The following is a 21,878-nucleotide window of genomic DNA, read 5'->3' as shown; positions in this document are numbered from 1 at the left end:
TTTTTGTTTTGATGCACTAATGAAGAAGAAAACTACCGGAGGATAATGTTTGTGTGTCCATGTCCGTCCTTTCTTCCTAGACTGGCTGAGCAGCTGAATATGATGGGAACCAGTTCGGGCAATAAATCCTCCCATTTTAGAGCCGACAGCTGCTGGGAGGCTTTTTCTGGTTTACCACAAGCCCCCGTCCGCCTTGCTCTCAAAATTAGTCACAACTTCCAGTTAAATGTATTTTCTGGTTTTACTCTATTTGGGGCTGTTTTCATATTGAGCATCAATAGTTTGAGTTTTGATGATCAGATATTCATTTAAAAAATCAGTTTAAGCACAACAGATTCTCTGTCAGCTGTTTTTATTTTAGATTTGTTTTTTACATTTTATAGGAAATAGTTTCCAATAAAAACAATCCTAATCTGTATCTGGCAGTGACTCCAATGATCGTCTGAGCACAACAGACAAAACAAACCTTTGTTGATTTTCTTTACATTAATAACATACTTTTATTTTTGAAACCTGATTACAGAAATGTCTTTTTAAACATAAGTAATACTGCACACACACTATTTAACAGGATTCTTTCTTCTTTCTTAGCTCTGGATGAGCCTCAGCTCCTGTTACTGTCTGTGGAACAGCAGGAATGAAACCAACACTCAGACAGATGAAACAAGTAGTCAGCTGTTGCAGACTACAGCTGACAGAGGAAACCCGTGGCAGCAGGACGAGCCCTCTACATTTTAGGAAACTGAGCTGTAATTGTATTCTCTTCAGTAAAATGCTAATACCACACTGCGAAATGCCTTGAATTCTAAATAAGTAAAATAGAAAATGAAGTATTTAAAGTCGATGAACTCATTGCAGGTAACAATTAAAAGTAGTAGAGTAGAATTTGTCTTGTCATGAAAAGAAAAGTAAGGAAGGTAAAGTTCAACTACCTTAAATACCTTATACATTAGTTTACATTAGTTCAGCTATTGACTACAGCCAAGACGTGTTATGTTTATCACTTTATTATTAGCTTTGTCTTTTCATTGGTTTTGTTGACAATGAGGAAAACATATTGTTGTCCCAGGATAATTTAAATCACCAGTAACCCTAAAGGAACTGAGACAAAACCATGCAGACTCTTTGTCGCTGTCCCACAGTGTCCACAAAACCTTCATGAGGAAAATTCCTGGAGCATTTGGTTCAGCCTCAGCTGCTGACATCAACCCTTCTGTCTGCATTTTAACCAGCAGCCTCGAAGGACAACTGCTGCTGGTCTGTCACACACACACACACACACACACACACACACGTCTATAAAGAGACCAGAAAGCTGTGGCGTGTCCATTCATCTTCCCTCTCATCTACCGGCCACAGGCAGGTTTCAGCTGCAGCAGGATGGCAGAGTAAGTCCTGACTTGACTCGAGATAACTTTGTGAATCTCCAGAACTCACAGGAAGTCCCTAATCACTTCCCCTTTGTTTGTTTTTCTGTGAAGGAAAAAGATGTCAGCATACCGGAAAAATCAGCTCAAGGTAAGATGGTTGTTTAAGTTTTAGGGTGAGAGCAGGGAGCAATGTCAGGCAGCTTTTCAGTCAAAACACAGATTTTCTCCACTGTCAGTATATGCTGCTTCTATAATTTTATACTGGATTGTTCCAAACTTAGTAACTTTGTGGTTTTGGACATTTGAAGACCTTCGGCTCCTTTCAGGGATACGTCCACTTAGTTTCTGACATGTCATACAGAAATAATTCAAACTATTGTAACACAGGTATAGAGAAACGTCCAGTGCCAACCAGAATAAAGCAGCTTTATTTAACTATAGTGGGCTCTGAGAAACTACTGAGCTGGGATTTGAACAAAGTATGAAAATCTTACAGGTGTAAATAACAACTTGCCCCCTTTTCTGTCTTTTAGGTTCCACTTTCTGTTGTAGTCCAGGCCTGTAGCCTGTTATTTATTATTCTAGAAATAAAATATCACCATCTCCTCCTCGTAGAGCTTACTGCTGCAGATCGGTCAGGTGATGCTGGAGGAGGAGGAGCAGGAGGCCAAAGAGGAGAAGATGAAGTACATGGAGGAGAACTGCCCAGCTCTCTCAGTCCCAGACAGCATGCAGGAGCTCCAGGTAAACCTCCTCCACCCAGGTACTGGTCAGAGTCCAGAAACACTCAGATGGTTTGGTCACAAAAACATTTGCTGTAGTTTTAATAGATTTACAGAAGTGTGGAGAATGCAGAGGTGATAGTACCAGTATCTTCTAAATCTCATTCCTTTCTCTTATCTGTGTCAAAACATCAGGAGCTGTGTCGGAGACTTCACAAAGAGATCGATTTGGTGGACGACGAGCGATACGACATTGAAATGAAAGTTAAAAAGTCCAACAAAGAGGTACATCTTGTCAAGTCAGATTTCCTGCTCCCTATTTTTATTAGCAAATGTTGTTACCTCCATATAAGATCGGGAAAGGTTGGTAGACGGGGGACAAAACACAGAAGATCAGATGGGGAGAAAGGTTTTTGATTCCTGTTTGAAACAGAAAGTCAGTGTTGTTGTGTTTGTGTGTGCTCACTTTAAGTGGGGCCCTGTCTTTGTTCCCAACTACCAAATGGTAATGGTAATTTAATGGGGTGATAATAAAGTAATTGGAAACAAACCAGGGCTACCACACATACAGATGTCATGTATGTAAAAAACTACTATGGCTGGTCTTGTAAGCAAATTCATGTCCTTCTTTCCACGCCAGCTACTCCAGTTATTTTCCACTGAAGCATAAATTAGATTTTTAAATATATGCTCACAGATGGTCTGAGCAGCTGTCTCCTCTCTCAGATCGACGACCTGAGGTCGACGATTCAGGATCTCAATGGAAAGTTTAAGAAGCCGACCCTGAAGAAGGTGCGCATGTCGGCCGATGCCATGCTGGCTGCTCTGCTGGGCTCCAAACATAAAGTGTCCCTGGACCTGAGAGCCAACTTGAAGCAGGTCAAGAAGGAGGTGAAAGAGGAGGTGAGTGTTTCTGATTTTATGGTCAAACCTGATGGAGAATTACAGCATTTGATTTGACTGATTCATCTTCTGCTCTGATTTCTGTGCTCTCCACAATCAAATCTAAGGATAAGCCTAAGAATATTAAAGTCAGAGAGCCTTTAAGGTTGGACAACAAGCTATAACAACAATATAACAGAGATGAAAAAACAAAAACAGAACCTGAACAAGTCATTATGTTTCTCTCAGGAAAAACAAACGGGCGACTGGAGGAAGAACATTAAAGAGAAAGCTGGGATGGATGGCAGGAAGAAGATGTTTGAGACAGAGGCTTAAACGTCAGTGTTGCCCTGCTGTTGACCAGCAGCGTTAATTTCTGTTAGTATATGAGTGAGTGCATGTTGTTGGTGACAGGATAAATAGTAGATAGAATGACTGACGTGGCACACCTGTGTGTTTGTGGAAAGACGGTTTTGGCCTTTTCTATGTGGAGTTTGCATGTTTTCTCTGGGTCCTCAGTGTTTGAGTCAGTGTTGGATATGATCTATGTTAGAAAGTCACCTCTCACTTCACGTCAGAAGAATCCTAATAAATCCTAATGATCTAAAAATGAACTGAGACATACACAAATATCCACACAGCAACGTGTTTACTACATGACTGAGACTTCATCCCCCATTTTAGTGAAATCACAATTATCATCAATCATTGATGATTTAAAGGCCTAATTGTACAATACAGAAAATACAGAAAGTTACAGACATGTCTCCCAATACAGCATCTAAATAAAAACTAAGTATAATCTGTTCACAAATAGAGTTTAAACAAGCCCATACAGTATTTCCAACTATGACTGGTGGGGAAACATATAACAAGGCATTTTTTTCATTAGCAAATCTGTCTATTTAATTATACACCTGTATTTCATCAGGTCTAAACCTTTTGCATGTATCGTAGTTTTTCTGCCTACCAGCCAATACACAAATCAAATTTCGACCGTGTGGTGCTGACCAAGAAGCTGACCTAATACACATAGTGACACCAGAATCATCCTGGACAAAGTGAATTTTGTTTTCACAGCAGTAGATATATAGATACACCTTTTTGTCAAAAACTAGGCTGAAATTGGTTAAATGAACTTTGTGACTATGTGGCCATCAAACAAACCAAATTCATGCTGAGAGATGTATTTTTTCTGTATTTTCTGTGATAAGACGGTTTTAAATGTTATTTTTACACCTTGTGTTTTCATTTGACAGTAAAAAATGTAAAGCGACAGTAAATCAGGGCATGTAGACCTGAAGCAGACACGTGATTCTGGGAACATCAGTATTGGATTATGCATCTTAGACCAAAAGACACCAACACACCCCATCATGAAGTTTTCACCTCGACTGAGAAACTGTCTAAAGCGAAGGTTCACAGTTTTTCAAGTCTGTCTCTAACAATAGGCAGGTGTTCTAATGATAATTCATAATAATGATCATTCTAATGAACATGAACCTTTTTCGGTATTAAACCAGACCACAATATTCCATTATCCTTAATTAAGTGCTGTGGGTGCCCAGACATACGGTAACGGGCTGAATAATGAGTCACCACATAGTTCGGAGGAAAACAATCTGTTGAATTAAGTGAATTATTGATACAGTCGTGCTCAGAAATACACATAATCCTGGCACATTTAACAAACACTGGCCATTTTCAGAAGATATAGATGATCACACACAAAAGTTCTTTATGAGGGAAGTGGTCAGATAGTGTGTTTGGATTTTAAAAGGCAGACACGTTCTGCACATACAGGAGTATGTGCATTTATGAGCACAACTGTACATACAGTCTCATCGTTTGTATGTTAATCAATAACGTTTCCGTTAATAGAAGATACATACATAGAACATATATATATATATATATATGTATATTTTCTAGGGGACTGGACGTTTGCGTGTAAAGGACAAAAACTGGAGAGAATTTTTTTTGTTTTAAGTTGGCAAAACGTTTTCAGATCGACTTTTTAAAAAAATGTGAACCTACCCTTTAAAATAAACTGGGTGCTAAACTGAGACTAGCTGGGTTTAGTTCTCCCACTCTGAAACTATGAGGGCCCTGCTGTCTTCTGCGTTTCTCTTTCTGCTGAAGTAGTAGAGGACCACAGCCATGCCCACTACTGATGCTACAAAGCAACCAGCCAAGACCAAAGTGCTGATGTTGGCGTTGAGGATCGCCTTGACTTCCCAGCCTCCTCCACTAGACCTGGGGTCTGGAGAAACGTGTGGAGGACTCACTGAAATACACAAAGTACAACATCAATAGCAGCATTTTTTTAGCTTAGGAGAGACAAAGAAAGAAAGAGATATATTAACCTGCAGCAGGCGTGTCACCCTTTTTCATCACGTTGTTACCATCCTTGGCTCCACTGGGAACATCCGGCCCAACAAACTGCAAAGGTCCCTGGGAAATGTAGTGGCCAGCGGTCTGCATGCTCAGCTCTCGCTTCCGTCTGCGGGCTGGATTCTGCAGACACCCCTGGGCACATCTGGAAAAGGGACTGCCAGGCTTGCACAGGATGACAGAGCAGGTGATGTACACCTGCAAGGTGACGAGACGAGAGTTTTAAGTTCAGAAATAAACGATTAAGCTGATTTACATTTTTAACATCATATCACAAAATTGTAAGAGTTCAGACTGTTTGTGAGCCCATGATATCCAAGTTTTGCCAAATTAAGACTTTCTCTTCTTTCTCTTTGTACTTCCACGCTTACACTTCCATAAATAGTGGAACATATACTACTGAGTGTATACTTGAATAATAATGTAGTGTAATTGTGTAATGTGTTATTCAGATTTACCAGGTCGTAGTTTCCAGTAAATTTGAAGGCTTGAACCTCGAAGTTGAATGAAGTTCGGTCAGATGAATAGACTTTGAATGTCTCATCTTTGATACACCTGTGAGAAAAATGAATATTAACACGTCACACACACGTATACGTGATAAAAACAGTGTATAGAAGATGATTATTTTCTAACAGACTAACTTTAGCGTTTAAAAAGAAAGATATTTATGTGTGTGATCCCAGAAAGCATCAGCTCTCACCCGTTCTTGACGAGGTCATAAGACAGGGCGTTCTCAGGGTTGTCATCAGGTGTAGCTTTACATGACTCGACGAACAAAGTCACATTTGACAGTTCTGATTTAGCCTGAATGCCCATATAGAGCTTGTCCAACAGATGGACCTGCACTGGATAGGCACTGGCCTCCACCTTATCTGTGAAGTTGTTGTCTTGGAATATTTCAAAACTATAACCAAAACTTCCGAAGCTGGACTCGGTGAAGATGTAGTCTGAATCCCGGAGATTGTAGTAGGTGGAGATGCTGATGCTTTTGGGAAACTGGCAGGAGAAGCCAATCTTAACTCTCTTCCTCCGGGTTATAATCTCATTGGCAACCTCAAAGGAGTGGATCTCATTCTTGAACGCGATGACGTCGCCCTTATCCTGGATTAACATAAACAGAGGTGGGAGAAAGCCTGTCAGCAGCTGAAGAAAATGTAATATAGTGAATAGAAATGTTGTGTTCACATCCTCATGTAAATATCTTTCCACACCTCAAGCTGTGTGCCACAGGTGCTGAATGACATGCTGCCCATGATGTGGGTGTCGTTGGACGTGAGGGAACATGTCGGATCGCTCAGTTTGAGATAGTTCACGTCGATACCAGGCATGGAAGCCTTGTCCAGGGTCACCGTCATCTTGTTGGGTGAGCATTCAACGGTGGCCTTGCCTGTAAAACACAGTGACTCCTGGTCAGTGAGGACCATCATTTAATGAACATTTACAAGCAACATGCAAACATCTAATAATTAGTCTGTCTCATTTCTATTGTGTTTGTCAATAAAGCAGCAGGTGAAACAATAGATAAATGATGAGGGACAAACCTTTGACGACAGGTGTCTGGGTCACAATGACAACGACACACCTCATCTCTGACTGACTGGGTGACAAATCATAGAGAATATACTTCAGCACAAAAATGCAAAGGTGAGTCTGTGTTCACTTCATTACTGCTGCTACAGCTCATCATCACTTTAGTGGCTTATTCAGCTCAGCTTGCTAACATTGCAAAAAACATAAAGCAGGAAATTACAAACACACCTTTCCAGCATTTGTATCTAAAGCACTCACGTCTCATTTGTCTCTGCGGTGAAGCAGACGGGGACGAGTCTGTGCAGGTCTCTCTGCTGTGGGGTCCAGCTCAGAGTGACTGCAGCCACTCCATATCTGCCATCTGCAAACACTTTGGTCATGTTCTGAGGTCCGCTGATCTGGAAGTCATGTATTCTTCAGGAAAACAGAGAGAAAGTACATATGAGAAAGTACTTTATTAAGCACGTCATCAGTATATATATCGAAGTAAATATTAATTTAAATACGTGGAATGGCGAGCCTGTGCTTCGACAGAAAGATGGAAGGTCTGACCCACACTGGCATGGAGAACTTCACCATGCGAAGGAGTCGTAGACAAGAAGACGGGCTGCACATGACCGAGTTCACAGGTCGGTATTGGAGGGAGGACTGACAGAGAGAAGGCACAAGAGGTTACCAAGACAAAAACAACAACTGTCCTTGATCTAGACTCCAGTGGTTTGTGGTGGTTTTTAGTTCCTTCTGTAGCTACTTCCTGTCAGAGTTTGGTGGGCATCAGTCTGTAGGAATAGACTGTCTCTTACGAAACAGTCTATTCCTACTCATTAAGGCTTCAGTCACCTAAATAGCTAATTAAATTCTTGTTTGTTCTTTTCACTTCTCCATTGGCAGCGTTAAAACTTCACTTGAATATTTCTATTTGATGCCACTTTATATTTTATATTACTCCATTTTAGAGAAATATTTCACTTTACTACTTTACTACTTTACAGTGAGTACATTTATTTGACAGCTAAATATAATAGTTAGTCTTTGCTTTATATACCAGAGTCTGGTCTGTTTTAATGCTGTGTCACAGTTATCAAGTCAAATCAAGTTAATGTCCTTTGGGGTGAGAGAGTCAGTCCATCAAATGTACATCTGGTGTGTTTCCTTACTTTCCATTGAGAACTGCAGCGTTACTGTGCAGACAGGTGAGGTGTCCGCGGCCTCCCTGGTTCTTGATGTTCCATTTGCATAAGTCAAATTGATGTTTTGGGTGGGAAAGTCCTCCAGCATCAGCTCAAACACATGAACGCCAACGCCGACTTCACCGGTGCTCGACAGTGAGCACTGATTCTGGGAGGACACGAAGAGTTAAATGAAAGATTTAGAATAATTCTCCCTGTATATTGACCTTGGAAGAAAAGAATTACTGGGAATTATTTCTCAAGATCAGCTGCAGCAAATGCAAATACAGAGACAGTTTCATGAGATACTGAATTTGGTCTCAAAGAATAAAGGTAAACATATTTAACTTGAGCATGAGCTGTGACAGCGTTAGCTCGCATCAATATTTAACTGCAGCTCATAATGTGCACGTGAAATGCTTTACCTCGTCCAGAGCAATGTTTGAGGGAGCTGAGGCGTCTGCATTTAAACGACATCTGACGCGATCGTTGTCTGGATCATAGGTCAGAAGACGAAAGGTTGAAAAACAGTTTCGAGGCACCCTGTGTGAAAACAGTGTAATGTTTGGGTTAAATATGGTCAATATTTGTACACACAGCTAGAATTGAACAGTGTTTCATGCATTTAGTTTTTATATACTGTATAAACCGGATATATGCCACATTATTATTATTAATTTAAGTAAAAACAGTAACTTCTAAAAAAATAAATAAGATAAAGAAATAAATAATAATTAAGAAAAACTGGTGCATTTAAGGATAAAATTCCTTCCTAGTTGTTTCTTTTTGCATCTGCTGTTAATCTACATCCATTGTCACCCAGTGTCAAATATTTAAATCATGTTGTTTTTGTTCTGCTTCACCAGCAGAGAGTTTGTCAAGCATCGTTTCTGTTTTAACTCCAGTCTGGACAGAAAAGCTTTGTACCTTAAAGAGGACACTGTTGTTGTCAAGGGACAGCTGTTGAGGGCGCGAGTGTCCGATCGAATTCCCAGGTCCAACTCTGCGTAGCTGGTCCAGGTTGTTTGTCCGTCGATGTTAGACACCCAGCAGCAGTCTGAGCTCCTGAACAAAAAGAGGTGACATGTGTTGTTGTTTTTTAAACATGTTCAACCCTCACACACGTTTTCATTCCTGCAGAGCCGTCATCATCTACAGGGTCTGGACTCCTGCACCTGAACACCAGCATTCACCACACACACCGACTCAACTCAACCTAATTTTGTCAAAATGCACGTACACTAATTTAATCTTTGGCCTCATAAAGTGGTTTTAGGGATATTGTGCTTTATTTTCAATGCAGAAGCAAATTAATTCTGTTTGCATTATATAATTATATAACTACTTGCTACATAAAATACTTACAATGCTGTCGTTTTTACTGTTTTTAATTTTACAATGCCATCCAGCCATTGTCTTCACTGCTTATTTGTCCCAAGGGTCACAGGGGAGCTGAAGCCAATCTCAGCCGAGAAAAGTTCAGAGTCAAACCCAGAAACCTCTTGTTGTGAGGCGACAGCGCTAACCACTGCTCCACTGTGCCTGTTATACATTATACCAGGTGTCCTGCTGCACTTGAGTTCAGCATTGAAATAATAATAAATATAAAGAAAGATTACTGTACATAAGCTAAATAATTGAAAATGGTTAACTGAAAATACAGAATATGTCCTGGGGGTTTGGATCAGCACCTGCCACCATGGCCGTTGACCCTTTCAGTTCATAGCTGGTTTTTCCAGCAACAAAACTGAAAGTGCCTATAAACCAACAGGTAAAGTGAAGATTTCCATCACAGAAGACATGTCAACTGTCACAGCTGTCAGTTGTTAGAAAGTATGAAACGCTGAGTATTTGTGAAATCACAACAGTTTTGAACTCAAGACCAGAAAGATGTGTTTTACAAGCAGATGATGATGCATCGAAAATATGAGGAAGGTATTTTACAGTTGCTGCATCACTGCATATGTATTAAACACATCTAGCAACTTCATACCTTTCTATTCCACCTGCCACTGAAGAAGCTTTGATTTATTCTAGGTAAAGCACAGCTGCCACAGGTAACATCAACAAAGGCTTCCATTTATTCAGGTCTGCCAGTAACAGGGTGACAATCAGCAATGCCAGGAATTGAACTATCATTACTGAAAGCTTTCAGCTCAACAGTGAACTTGAAACCTTAGGCAAGGCAGGAAGGGAGACTAGTGTTATACTGATGTATTGTCTTTGTTACTGTATTAGCCCATATTAAAATAGACACTTTACAATTATCATCCCTGCCTTAATGACCTTTGAGCTGCCATGTAATGTCTGACTACCAGAAGAAATTTTTTCAATTGTTCAGCGCTATTTCCTGTTTATTATCTATTGGTCCAACAGGTGATTTTAAACTTTCTCTACACTTCCAGTGGGAAACAGTCAAATTTTAAGATAAAAAATATTGATTTAAGTCTTGAAAACCTAACATGAAGAATATTCAACCCAATTAAAGTTTTCATATTTCTGTGAACACCTTTAAAGTGGTACGTTTTGCTTGTTTGCCATCCATCCATCATCTGTACCCCCTTAGTCCTAACCAGGGTCCCAGGGATCTGCTGGAGCGTATCCCAGCTCTCTTTGGGTGAAAGGCAGGGGTCCACCCTTTTTCTAAATGATTCCTGTTGTTTTGGTATACTGTGTTTTGATAATTGCTGTCAAAATAAACAATATCGATATGATTTTTCTATCACACATGCAGTGTTTCACTGGCTTTGGTTTGAAGTTAAAGGCATAATCTCTTTAACATCATTTAAGAAACACTGAGCCCTCATTTCACTAGTTTTAATAGCTCAGATTAGCTACTAACGTTTATCTCACCTCACAGAAAAGGAGGTTTCATTAGTCGAGATGATGGCTGTCGTGTGGCTTTCAGACTGGCACCACCTGCCCTGGCCCGTGTTGTCCTGGTCCGTTTGAAGGACACTCGACACGTCAAAGCTCGTGCACACCCCACTGTCACAGGTGAAGCCTGACTGATCTTGACAGCTGCTCCTGCCATTCTCTCTGTGGTAGAAATCCACCTACAGCGAAAACAGAAGCATTTGTACAGCGTAGGAAGAAGCCCTTAGAATGTGCTCAGTGAAATACAAAACAAAATGAAAAACAACACACGTGTAAAGTGTAAGTTAATTCTTGTAATTCAGTAAATGTGTGTTTCCTTTAGTCACTAAAATTGGACTAATTTTACAGACAGGCTGTTTTGAGCATCAGCATAAGTTGACTTTTAAATAAAACTTGGAAACATTAGAAGCGTGACTAATTTAACAACAGCAATACAAATACTGTACCTTAAACGTCCCATCACTTCTCCTCTGTGGAGGCATGAAACTAATGCTGTCTCCATAAAAGCTGAGAGCTGAAGCAGCCCCCAGCAGCATGAACAGCAGCATAAAAATCCCTCCGTTCTCCATGATGTCTTACAGAATCTGTTTGAGCAAAATCTGAATCTTGCTCAGTCAGTTTTATTCTCACAGAGCAGGTAGGCAGTACTTCTGCAATTCACCAAACAGGAATAACCAGATCTGGTCTAACAATTGGTGGTGTTTTTTTTCTTTCTTTATTCTTATTAACAGGGCAATGATCTTTGACCCTTTTCAGTTAACCACAATACATTCTTAAGTTGGTATGAACATCCATCATGGTGTTTCCAGCACTTATTTTCTCCTAAATGGACGAGATAAATGAAGTGAATATTTAAATATTTGCATCTAAAATATGATTAAGTGCAGGTACCGAGAACGGTGCACAATGTGCATGTAGCTATACCTGGAGATCGTACTTGAGAACTTCAGAAAGAATATTCCTGTTTCCACCAAAGTTTGGGGAAAAGTAAACCATGGGTTTAAAATTTTGGGCTGCCCTAATGTTTTCACATTTTATTGACATTTAAGTTGAAGTGCAGTGATCAGGTGGTACAATGGTAAGTTTTGCTTAAAACAAACTGTCAGTTTAAAGGCAGTGCAGGAGAAAACTGTGTCACCACTATCTGAAGCACTATTGGGACAATAGAGCACAATAGGAAGACAAAAGGATGTCAGATCCATGAGCCAAAAAAAACACTACCAGGCTTGTATAAGAACAGAACAAGTAAGTCGGCTTTGAATGATGGGATGGCAACACTCCAGCTGAGGAGTGAAAGCAAAGAAACCTGCACGTGCAGCACATTAATGGGAACAAGTGTCAATTCTATTTGACATCAGGAGCAGAAAGTGTGATCGGCTGTTGAACAGTCAAAAACACAACTTAAAAACATTTTCCATTATTCTGTTGTTTTTCTCATATCTAAATTTGTTGTATGTTTCATAGGCTGCATACAAATGACAAATGAAAATCATAGTTCCACATCTTTATGTTTATTGTGGTTCACGACTTTCGCGTTCCTTGGAGTTGGACCACACGGGCTACCGTATTGACGTCAGCCTGTGGAAATAGTCAGAGTGGCAAGATGGCTACGGATCCTAGTAAGACTGATATCCTCACCATTTTCAAACGGTTGAGATCTATCCCTACGAACAAGGTAACGAATAACACACCGCCGCTCTTCGTGTGTCATTGTTCAAACATGTGATTGATGGGCAGCTCGGTCGACGGTTTCCTCTGTGCGCTCAGAAGACGTTAATTAGCCGGCAGGCTAACGGGAGCTAACGGCTACCGGTAAAGGCCACGTCTACGGTACGTGTTGGCCGAGGCAGCGACACTTCGCCCCCGCACGACCCTTGGCAGATTAACGCCGGTTTGATTAACATCTAGATATAAGTTCCACACAACGAGAGTCGGTGTTTAGCAAAGATAATAACGGTAACGCACATATTTGTGGTAGCTAACGTCTGTGAGCCGTTAGTCGCTAATGCTAGCAGCGTCTGTAGTTAGCTTTAGCCTGTCGGAGCCATATGGTCAGTCTATAATCAATAATCATATATGGGCGTTTGATTAACGAAGCGGGCTTTAACTAAAGTGTGTGTGAATGATTCTGTGTTGTCTTCGTATCAAATGTGAGTTAGCCTGACAGCTTTAATCTGCGACCTGTAGAAAACCATCAGCGCCAAGGGGGCAGTTATTTATTTAATGGTCCGTTGTCCAGTAATGTGCCAGTGAACCCAGTTTATATAAAACCCAGACAAATGACAGACCTGACTCTGTGACAGGGATGATAATACAAAACAGGACCCCAGCCAATTCTAACATCCGGTATTTCTTCCTGACAGAAGACTGGTGGTATATGATTCGTTACTTATCACTGGTTGATAATAAATCTGTCCCTCCAGCCATTATCTGTCCAGCTTGTCCTGCTGAGGGACCTGAGCTGATGCCAGTGGGCGAGAGCAGGTGTCCAATCTGTCTCACAGACACACACAGAGACTCTAGGTGATAATAAATGGATTAGCTCTTTGTTTAGCTGGGTTAGAGAGCAGTGTTTAGATATAGCCGTGATAAATCCCATATCTTCTCCATACTTGACATTTTAACTTGGTGAAGCAGATGAAGCACAGATGTTGATGGCTCCATTCCAGCATGTGCTGCACAATCTAAGGCAGCGGTAAATTATTGACTATTAGTTATATCTGTCCTACACATGTTATTGTAAACAGGTTGTTATTATAATTACTGTTATGTCTATTTCAGGTTTACTACAAACTCACCACAGAGTATGACAGACAGCTTAGCCTCATAGTCATCGTATATAGATGCTGTAGTCTTGTTCTTCCAGTCTGTCATTGTGTCACTGCCACTATACGATGTGAAAAAGAGAACAGTGGAAACAGTAAGAACTCTGTGTACTAATGAATCACTGGCCATGGAAAGCAGACACTAACACAAAGGACCTATAATTAGCAGTTGTGTTGGGGAACAAAGTTTACAGCAAAAGGAAAATTGAGAAAAAGAAAAAATCGTTTGTTTTCTCTCCAAGTCTCTTTGTGAACAGTCTAAATGTTTGTTTTTTTTTTTTTTGCTTGATTTGTGGTGTTACTTCTTATCCAAGCTAGATTGTGTTTTACATGGTTCAGATTGCTCACAGACAAACTGCTGACTTTCAGTTATGTAATTAAACACATTTGTGACATTTGGGGATATCACATGCTCCTTAGCAAACGCTAAGTGCTCTGCCTTATGTCTAGAAAGTAAGCATTGGCTCCACGCTTGGTTTTCTCCCAAACAACCCAGATTACACCTGATTGTGGAGGTGTGGACTTTTGCCTCTAAGGACTTTGTCCCTTGGGTCACCTGCTGTTTGTTATGGATTTTTATGTCATTCTCAAGCAAATTTCCAAGTGCCTCTTTCAGATGACATTCAACTGTGCTGGGTGTTTCTTTGCAGGTATGTTTTGACTGTGCAGCAAAAAACCCCAGCTGGGCAAGTATCTCATACGGTGTGTTCCTATGCATCGACTGCTCTGGCATCCACCGCTCCTTGGGTGTACACCTCAGCTTCATCAGGTAGGCTAAACAACGACTATGGCTGCTGATTGCTGTGGTGCATATGTCTGTGACAGCTTCTTTGAGTAATTGAACGGCCTAAGGGTAAAGTATGAATGCTGCTTGCTACAGTTGTCTCTTTTGAGCACAAATGATGAGAATTGGCAAACATTTAAAATTCATCCAAGCTGCTGGTCAAATAGTTGGTCAGCTTTGGAAAGCTCTTCCTCTCAAAGGGCCGTTTGTTTCCAGCTGTTTCTTTAGCAACAGTGAAGCATATCAGTGTTCACAACCACCGTGAATGTCTTCCTGGAGGGAACTGTCATAAAATGTGCCCAGTTGGTCTATTTGAACAATATTTTATCTCCCCCTGTCTGATAACATTTCACCAGACCACCAGTGTGGCCATTTGTATGAGGTGACAGATCATAGGTCCTTCAGTGACCTGTAGTGCCACAGTAGTGAGTACCTGTCATACTGCAGTGCTGACTTTCCATATTATTCCCTTTTCCCCCAGATCCACCGAGTTAGACTCCAACTGGAACTGGTTTCAGCTTAGATGTATGCAGGTTGGAGGCAACGCCAACGCAGTAAGTCAGACTGAGCACTCTAAGAAACTTTAGGCTTCAACTAAAATCAATTAAAAACTACACTTAGTATCTTTTATGTGAATGACTAGTGTTGTTTAGGGAGATTTCTCTGGTTTGCGATGTAGTGCAGTAAACTTGTTTCTGCTCTTGCCCATAGACGGCTTTCTTCCGTCAGCACGGCTGCTCCACAAATGACACCAATGCCAAGTACAACAGTCGCGCAGCCCAGATGTACAGGGAGAAGATTCGGCAGCAAGCAAATGCTGCACTGTCCAAATATGGCACAGATGTGAGTATAATTATCAGCAATTCACTGGAGCGCTGTGGATCATTGAGGTCGTTTGTAAGAGCAAAGTGATGATCAGTAGTTGAGTCGTGTCGGCCGATGTAGTTCAGAGTCCACTGGGTGTGTAGTAATCGCAGTACGTGACCGTCACACTAAGCAATATTCTAAAAAAGCTGAAGTATCAATTGTCTGTATGTCTTAAACACACACTCCTGCTCTGTTTGCAGTTCTGGATCGACACTCCTGCAGGGGGCACGGCCGCAGTACCTGAGAAGAAAGAGGCCGACTTTTTTGCTGAACATTCACAGGTTTGGTGTTTGCAAAATCATGACCCCGCTGCTAGTGTCAGTAAACACATTTGTGTTAGTCGCATAAAATATGTCATTTTCAGTAGAGGGATAGTTTAGTGTTTTTTTTCTACAAGAGCTTGATTGACTGTGTTTTTCTTTCAGGCTGATACTTCATGGATGTTTGTATTAAAACGATTTAAAATGTTTTATTTAACTTACGTAGAAGATTGATTAGGAATGAATGGTCTGTAAATATAAACTCATTTAAAACACACTAATCACTTTGATTATTAAAGAGTTCTGACCAAGATATGCACTGAGCTGGACGTTTTACAGTTGAACAAAATATCAGTAATAACAAATATATTATTAGTGTTTTATTCCAGCCAACAGTTTCCTGTCACCTATGGAACAAAGTGCTGACATTTTAGTAGCTGGAACGAGCAAAATTTACATTGTTGTTCATGAAAAGATCAATGAACTGACTGCAGCTTTAAAAAGCTCGAGTTTGTTTTATATGTTTTCAGCCTGTGAACGACTGGAGCACGGAGCCGCCCGCTGAGTCACAGCAGAATGGAGCCACTGTCACCCCACAGCTGACGGACACAGCACCTAAAGACCAGGATGAGAACCGTGAGTAAAACAAGCCCACATCTTCACCTGTCTTTGGGATGCTCAAGTCATCCTGTGACAACACTTGTGTAACGTCCTCTGTGGCTTCTGAAGGAGCTTCCCAAAGTCTTAAGAAAATAACCCAGAGGATGTCTGTCTCGAGCGAGTTCTTCCTCACAGTGTGTCACTAAATCATTAGTGCTGTTTTAAAGTCTCATACAAACATCCTGTTGTCATCTAATTTAAGGTTCGTTGAAACACGAGTGTCAGTTGCCGACAACACTGTGGAATATTATTGTTTTGTTTCTTCAACTGTTTCCTCTGGTTCTTGGTAGAGCCGGAGGAAGGACCCAGCATCGATGGCCTGAGCACGTCACCCAAAGCCTTGATCGGTGAGCCTATTAGTTTGATTCAGCCTCTATGAGTGAAGGCACCAGTGTCGTCCTGCTCTTTCATGCCCCTGCTGTCCATTGTAATGTCCCTCTCTCATGTCATTTGTGCTCATTCGCTGGGTCCACACTTTGCTCAGTCTGGCTCCGCACTTCTTTTTGTTTCTGTGTGTGAATTTATCTATGAAAACACTTTCTGCTTCTGTAAAAACATAACAGGGATGTTTCCACTGCAGAAACATTTTCATTGATGTAAATCAGACTTATTTTCCTCTGCAGCTCATTCTCCTCTGTGTCACACACACCATTACATTTTTCTACAGGGGCAGAACAGGAATTTCTCTGAAAATTTCATGTCTTGAAATAAATAAAATAATTTGTTCTGGATGACCAACAACCCAAGTTCAACTTACACAATCCAAATAATGACATTGGAGAAGATGGATGTATGTCATATCTGGCATTTTTCTTTTTATCTTGACTCAATAAGATTAAACAGTTTTTAATTATTAATTATTATGTTTTATTGTCTGTGGTCTAATTGACTAATCTGTAGAATACAAATGTTATCAAAGATACATTTCCAGCCAACGTTGTATTTGTCTCGTTTAGGCTCAACTCTGGTTGAAAAAGAGAGTTAGGGTCATATAAGTTCAGTGTCTTCTGTGTTTTGGATTGTGATTGTGATGGTTGGTTTTTCCTGTCCTGTAGAGGAATCCATGCTTTTATCATCAAAGGAAACATGGACACCCAAAGGTGATTCGTGTGATTCGCCATAGGTGCTGTTTTTCACCAGCTGCTTGATGGCTCAGATGCACGGTTGTGCTGCTTGATTTCTCAGATTCTCTCGGCTTATGACGCAGTGATTGACTCAGCGGAGCTTGTTGTGACAGTAGCGTGCTCTTTCTGGTGAGCAGACGCTGGTAAACCAGTTGCTCTTTGATCAGGTAAAGCTCAGCCGGGAAACAGTAACAGAAGCTACTGCACTGTGTAAAATGAGTATCATTGTTGGCCTGTCTCACACATCTGCATGGAGTGTGGGTGAGAGCTTTGCTGCTAGCAACATGTTAGCATTGTAAATCAGAACTCAGACTCAGGTGTGTAATCAGATTAAATGACTCATTTGTCCCAGTAGTTCGATGCCTCTGAAAGACGTTTTGCAGTGTGTCTGGAGTTTGAGTCCCTGCACTTCTCTGTTTGTTAATGTTCCCACTGGCACGCAGTAACATGATGTAAAATCCTGTTGACATGCAGAGAAGATGTGAAGCAGTTGAGTCACTGGTGATTTTGTGCAGATAATGATGTGAGGATGAGCTCTAAATGCTGTGGTGCACTGGCTTACATATCTTAACTGAGCATCGCGCTGTGGGCTTGTAATAGTTTGGGTATTAACTATAAAAACTCACTCAGTGCTGAGCTTTTCTACACATTGTTCACTCCTGCTGCTCTGATGCTGCGTTTTTCTTGTTGATTTCTGGTTGAACGTTAACGTACAGATAAAAATGTTTTGCAATTTTTAAGAAATCGTCTCTCGTGTTGCAGATATGAAACACTCCATCATTGGAAAGAAGAAGCCAGTGGCTGCCAAAAAAGGGGTGAGTCATATTTTCACTGCGATACCTGATAGTGACTTTGTTCTCATGGAAGAGAGAGGGAGCATTAAGCCGTTAAAAGGAAAACACGGGAAAGATGAAATGGAAAGAAGAAATCTAACTAAACGTTACGTTACATAAAATGACTTTTAAGGCCTCTCCTTTATGGAAACATCCAGAACCGGATGATTATGCACTTATTGATCCTTTCAAAACTGCCTTTTCAAACTAGCGTTTTTCTCTGAGCTTGCATATTAGCCTTTAGGTAAACACTCTCCATTCAGCAGATTGTCGAATCACACTGCACAGTGAAACTCAAACCTCATAGTCAGGAACAAGAAGCTAAATAGTGTTGTTATTTCCCAACATTGATGCAGCTTGGTGCCAAGAAAGGTCTCGGTGCCCAGAAGGTGAGCAGTAAGAGCTTCTCTGAGGTGGAGAAACAGGCTCAAGTGGCAGAGAAGCTGAGAGAAGAGCAGGCTGCTGAGGCAAAGAAACAAGCTGAGGAATCCATGTAAGGAACCTAACAAGAACCTTCTGTCTCACACGACACACTGAGAATTGTCTACATTTATTACAGTTCTGCTTTTGTTCCAGTCATTGCCATTTTACACTTTTCAAAATAAGAGATACAACCTTCTCTTGTTTCGTTTTGGCTTTTGCAGAGTGGCCTCAATGCGTCTGGCTTACAAAGAGCTGGAGATCGATAGGAAGATGGAGGAAAAGAAGCTTCAGAACCTGGAAGGCAAGAAGAGAGAGCAGGCCGAGAGACTGGGCATGGGCTTTGGAAACAGGAGGTAACACAAACATTTGGTTGTTATTCCCCTGAGATCACTGTCTGTTCTCTAAGGAAAAACCCTGTCACATAGTGACTAGTGACTAGTGACAGAGGTTTCTCAGCACATTATTGGAGGTCATCGTTAGGAACAGCTATAGTTTTCTTCATACAGGAGACCTACATCCTGGTCACGAGGTTTAGGCTTGAAAGTGTTTGTTTGCTTCCTAAGTGTGTGTGTGTGTGTGTGTGTGTGTGTGTGTGTGTGTGTGTGTGTGTGTTACCCGTTTCAGTGTCGTGTCTCACTCAGTGATGTCAGAGATGCAAGTGATCGAGCAGGAAACTCCTGTGGGAGCCAAGTCTTCATCACGCTCCAAACTGGACATGTTTGATGAGCCAGGTTTCACGTCTGGACCCCCAAAGTACGTACGACACCCGCTTTATTTATCTGTTTGAGCCACTTCAGCTCAGCAGTTTGACTTTGGACAGCGGATATGAAGGAGGACGTAGAGGAAGCAGAATAGTCTGATATTTCACTGGTTGTGGCTCATTAAGCTGAATCAGCTGTGTTTAATTTTTCAGGTATAAGGACAACCCCTTTACAGTGGGAGACAGTTTTGGTTCCCGGTGGGATACTGACACAGGGACTGCCTCCTTTACCACTTCCTGGGCGCTGGAGAAAGACGACCCCAAAGAAGAAGTCACCATCTCTAGTATTCAACCAATTGGAGAGAGGTATCTACACAGATGCTGACGCACGCACATACACGCTCTGTTAAAACAAACACACAAAACTGCAGTGTCTACAGGACTGGGTGCAGTCCTCATGACTGGTCTTGTGATTGATCCAGACTCCCCAGCAGAAGAAAAGCCGAGGTATCGGCTCCAGTGTCAGAGTCGAATGAGGCCAGGCAGAAGTTCGCCAATGCAAAGGCGATCTCTTCAGACATGTTCTTTGGTCGAGAGAGCAGCGCCGAGGTGAGGAACCTCATTTGCATTTCAGTTTGAGACAGAAATCCGCTGGTATGCACTTCTATAAAACAGCAGACTGGTTTCCTCTTCTCAGTATGATGCCAAGACGAGACTGGAGAGCATGTCTGGAAGCACCTCCATCAGTTCAGCTGACCTGTTTGGAGAGGACAGTGATCATAAAGGTGAGGGCTGTTTGTTATTAAGTTGTTCAAAGAAAAAACTAAAGCTGCTGTTTTTCTTTTGAAAAACTGAATTTAAAAGACCATCACTGCCTGTGGCATCAGCTCAAAGCCCAAATATTTTATTTTCATTTTTTTAATATCACTAGACAAGAAATATGTCATGTCTTTATTGAAAGGGGACTATTTTCAGCAGTGGAATCATCTCTATTGGTTCAGATGTTTGAGCAGTAGTTTGGTAGGAAAGCAAATGTGTGTTTATTTAAATATGTGTGAACTCTTCCTGTCCTTGTCTCAGGGAGAGCTTCGGGCTTTGACAGTGTGCTCCCCTCTGGTCCAGACATCGCCCAGTTCAAACAGGGAGTAAAAACCGTAGCAGGCAAGATGGCTGTCCTCGCCAACGGGGTCATGAATACAATCCAGGTGAGATATTAGCACAGCACTGATGGAGAAAATATCTATATTTACATCTTCACCCACTCCAGCTTTATTCTGAGATGACTACTGCTCCTTACAAAGGAGCCTATAATACATAGGAAAACTAGTTGCTAGTTTTTCTGTTGTCATGTCTCCTCAGGACCGCTATGGCTCCTACTGAGCAGTCCTGTGACACTAGCACTAACCTGTGGGAGACAACCAGCCTCCTGACTGACACTTGGACCTCGGTGAAGGAGAAGGGACGAGGGGGGGGGGCAGAAAGGATTGCATGGGGAAAACAAATCGTCCTTCTCACTTATCCCTCTTTTAGAGACAATATCACAGGAGTGAGGCAGCATTTTCTTCTCATCCTCATTAGCGAACTCTCGAGTTTTATTTTGATAAAGGAAACCATCAAACGGTTTGTAAACCAGGAGCTTTGTTGTAATTAATGTCAAGAATTTTTTTGGTCTTAGATTTTCAAAATGAGTTAATTCTACTATACTTAACTTCCTATACATGAATCAAAGTGCTGTTGAGTTATATTATCAAATACTTTATGGTTTGTTTTTTTTGTTTTGGTTCTGATATTAAAAGGTGCAGTATATATTTTCAATCCTTAATACTAGTTTGAACAAAAATCCACAATGTCCGTTCAGTGTTTGGTTTACTGTCGGTCACTTCCTAGTTCTGTTTTTTTCCATTTACTTAATACGCCAACAGTCTTGTCTTGATGATTTCAGACTGTTTGTGAGCTTGGACATGTCTGAAATACTCTGAAATACTGGGGCATCAATCATTTGATGCCTTGCTGCTATGGTTATTTATTATCTGTTGAAATCAGAGGGCAAAAGCTTTGCTTTCATTGTGTGTTCAACAGACATAAGACACAATGCAGGGGACTTCAGAGGTTAAAGGGGGCATCAAAGCCATGCTGTGGTGGTTAAAACATGCACGGAGTGTCATTTGAAGTAGATTTAGGTAGTAAATCAGCTTTGATACAGACATGGGATAGAACATGCTCAACAAACAATGATATTGTTCCAACTATTCATTTTAAGACATCCATGAAGTTTGACGTTGATGTTTCTGCTGGTTGAATCTGAAGCCTGCTGTGATGTACCTCAGCTCTGAGGGAAACAAGAGGTGGTGCTGCCCTTTTCTCTCAGCAGTCTCCGTAGTTTAACCTTTATTTGAGAAGGCTAATGCCATCTGTTTACAGTTTCACCTGTTCAGCTTCAGACATCCCGGCCCAA

General features: G+C 41.2%; 3 protein-coding genes across 5 annotated transcripts; 2 read left to right on the top strand and 1 right to left on the bottom strand.

Moving 5' to 3' along the window:
* The first annotated feature begins 1,291 nt into the window (after positions 1 to 1,291).
* Positions 1,292 to 4,316, top strand: LOC113138185 (troponin I, fast skeletal muscle-like). Its single transcript, XM_026320423.1, has 6 exons — positions 1,292 to 1,388; positions 1,482 to 1,518; positions 1,986 to 2,114; positions 2,288 to 2,377; positions 2,819 to 2,995; positions 3,224 to 4,316. The coding sequence occupies exons 1-6, from the start codon at positions 1,381 to 1,383 to the stop codon at positions 3,308 to 3,310; spliced, it is 528 nt and encodes a 175-aa protein (XP_026176208.1). The 5' UTR covers positions 1,292 to 1,380; the 3' UTR covers positions 3,311 to 4,316.
* Positions 4,317 to 4,898: 582 nt separating this feature from the next.
* LOC113138184 (uncharacterized) lies at positions 4,899 to 11,531 on the bottom strand. Of its 2 annotated transcripts, none has more exons than XM_026320421.1 (13): positions 11,394 to 11,531; positions 10,924 to 11,126; positions 8,998 to 9,135; positions 8,496 to 8,613; positions 8,059 to 8,239; positions 7,408 to 7,549; positions 7,160 to 7,315; positions 6,913 to 6,968; positions 6,583 to 6,758; positions 6,072 to 6,472; positions 5,827 to 5,923; positions 5,341 to 5,566; positions 4,899 to 5,261 (listed from the first exon to the last, which is right to left on the bottom strand). In XM_026320421.1, the coding sequence occupies exons 1-13, from the start codon at positions 11,514 to 11,516 to the stop codon at positions 5,053 to 5,055; spliced, it is 2,226 nt and encodes a 741-aa protein (XP_026176206.1). In that variant the 5' UTR covers positions 11,517 to 11,531; the 3' UTR covers positions 4,899 to 5,052. The 2 variants fall into 2 exon arrangements, with proteins under 2 accessions (XP_026176206.1, XP_026176207.1); XM_026320422.1 differs by having other exon boundaries at positions 5,341 to 5,533.
* A 1,002-nt stretch (positions 11,532 to 12,533) lies between these two features.
* arfgap2 (ADP-ribosylation factor GTPase activating protein 2) lies at positions 12,534 to 21,238 on the top strand. Of its 2 annotated transcripts, XM_026319644.2 has the most exons (17): positions 12,534 to 12,622; positions 14,423 to 14,541; positions 15,038 to 15,110; positions 15,268 to 15,399; positions 15,624 to 15,704; positions 16,214 to 16,319; positions 16,634 to 16,690; positions 17,399 to 17,443; positions 18,230 to 18,282; positions 18,657 to 18,793; positions 18,945 to 19,076; positions 19,348 to 19,476; positions 19,637 to 19,789; positions 19,906 to 20,032; positions 20,121 to 20,208; positions 20,504 to 20,628; positions 20,783 to 21,238. In XM_026319644.2, exons 1-17 carry the CDS (start codon positions 12,551 to 12,553, stop codon positions 20,801 to 20,803), a joined length of 1,650 nt encoding a protein of 549 aa, XP_026175429.1. In that variant the 5' UTR covers positions 12,534 to 12,550; the 3' UTR covers positions 20,804 to 21,238. The 2 variants fall into 2 exon arrangements, with proteins under 2 accessions (XP_026175429.1, XP_026175430.1); XM_026319645.2 differs by lacking the exon at positions 17,399 to 17,443.
* The last annotated feature ends 640 nt before the right edge of the window (positions 21,239 to 21,878 follow it).

Source organism: Mastacembelus armatus, chromosome 3, assembly GCF_900324485.2.
Source record: "Mastacembelus armatus chromosome 3, fMasArm1.2, whole genome shotgun sequence".
Lineage (NCBI taxonomy): Eukaryota > Metazoa > Chordata > Actinopteri > Synbranchiformes > Mastacembelidae > Mastacembelus > Mastacembelus armatus.
This window is presented reverse-complemented; position numbering and strand designations above follow the sequence as displayed.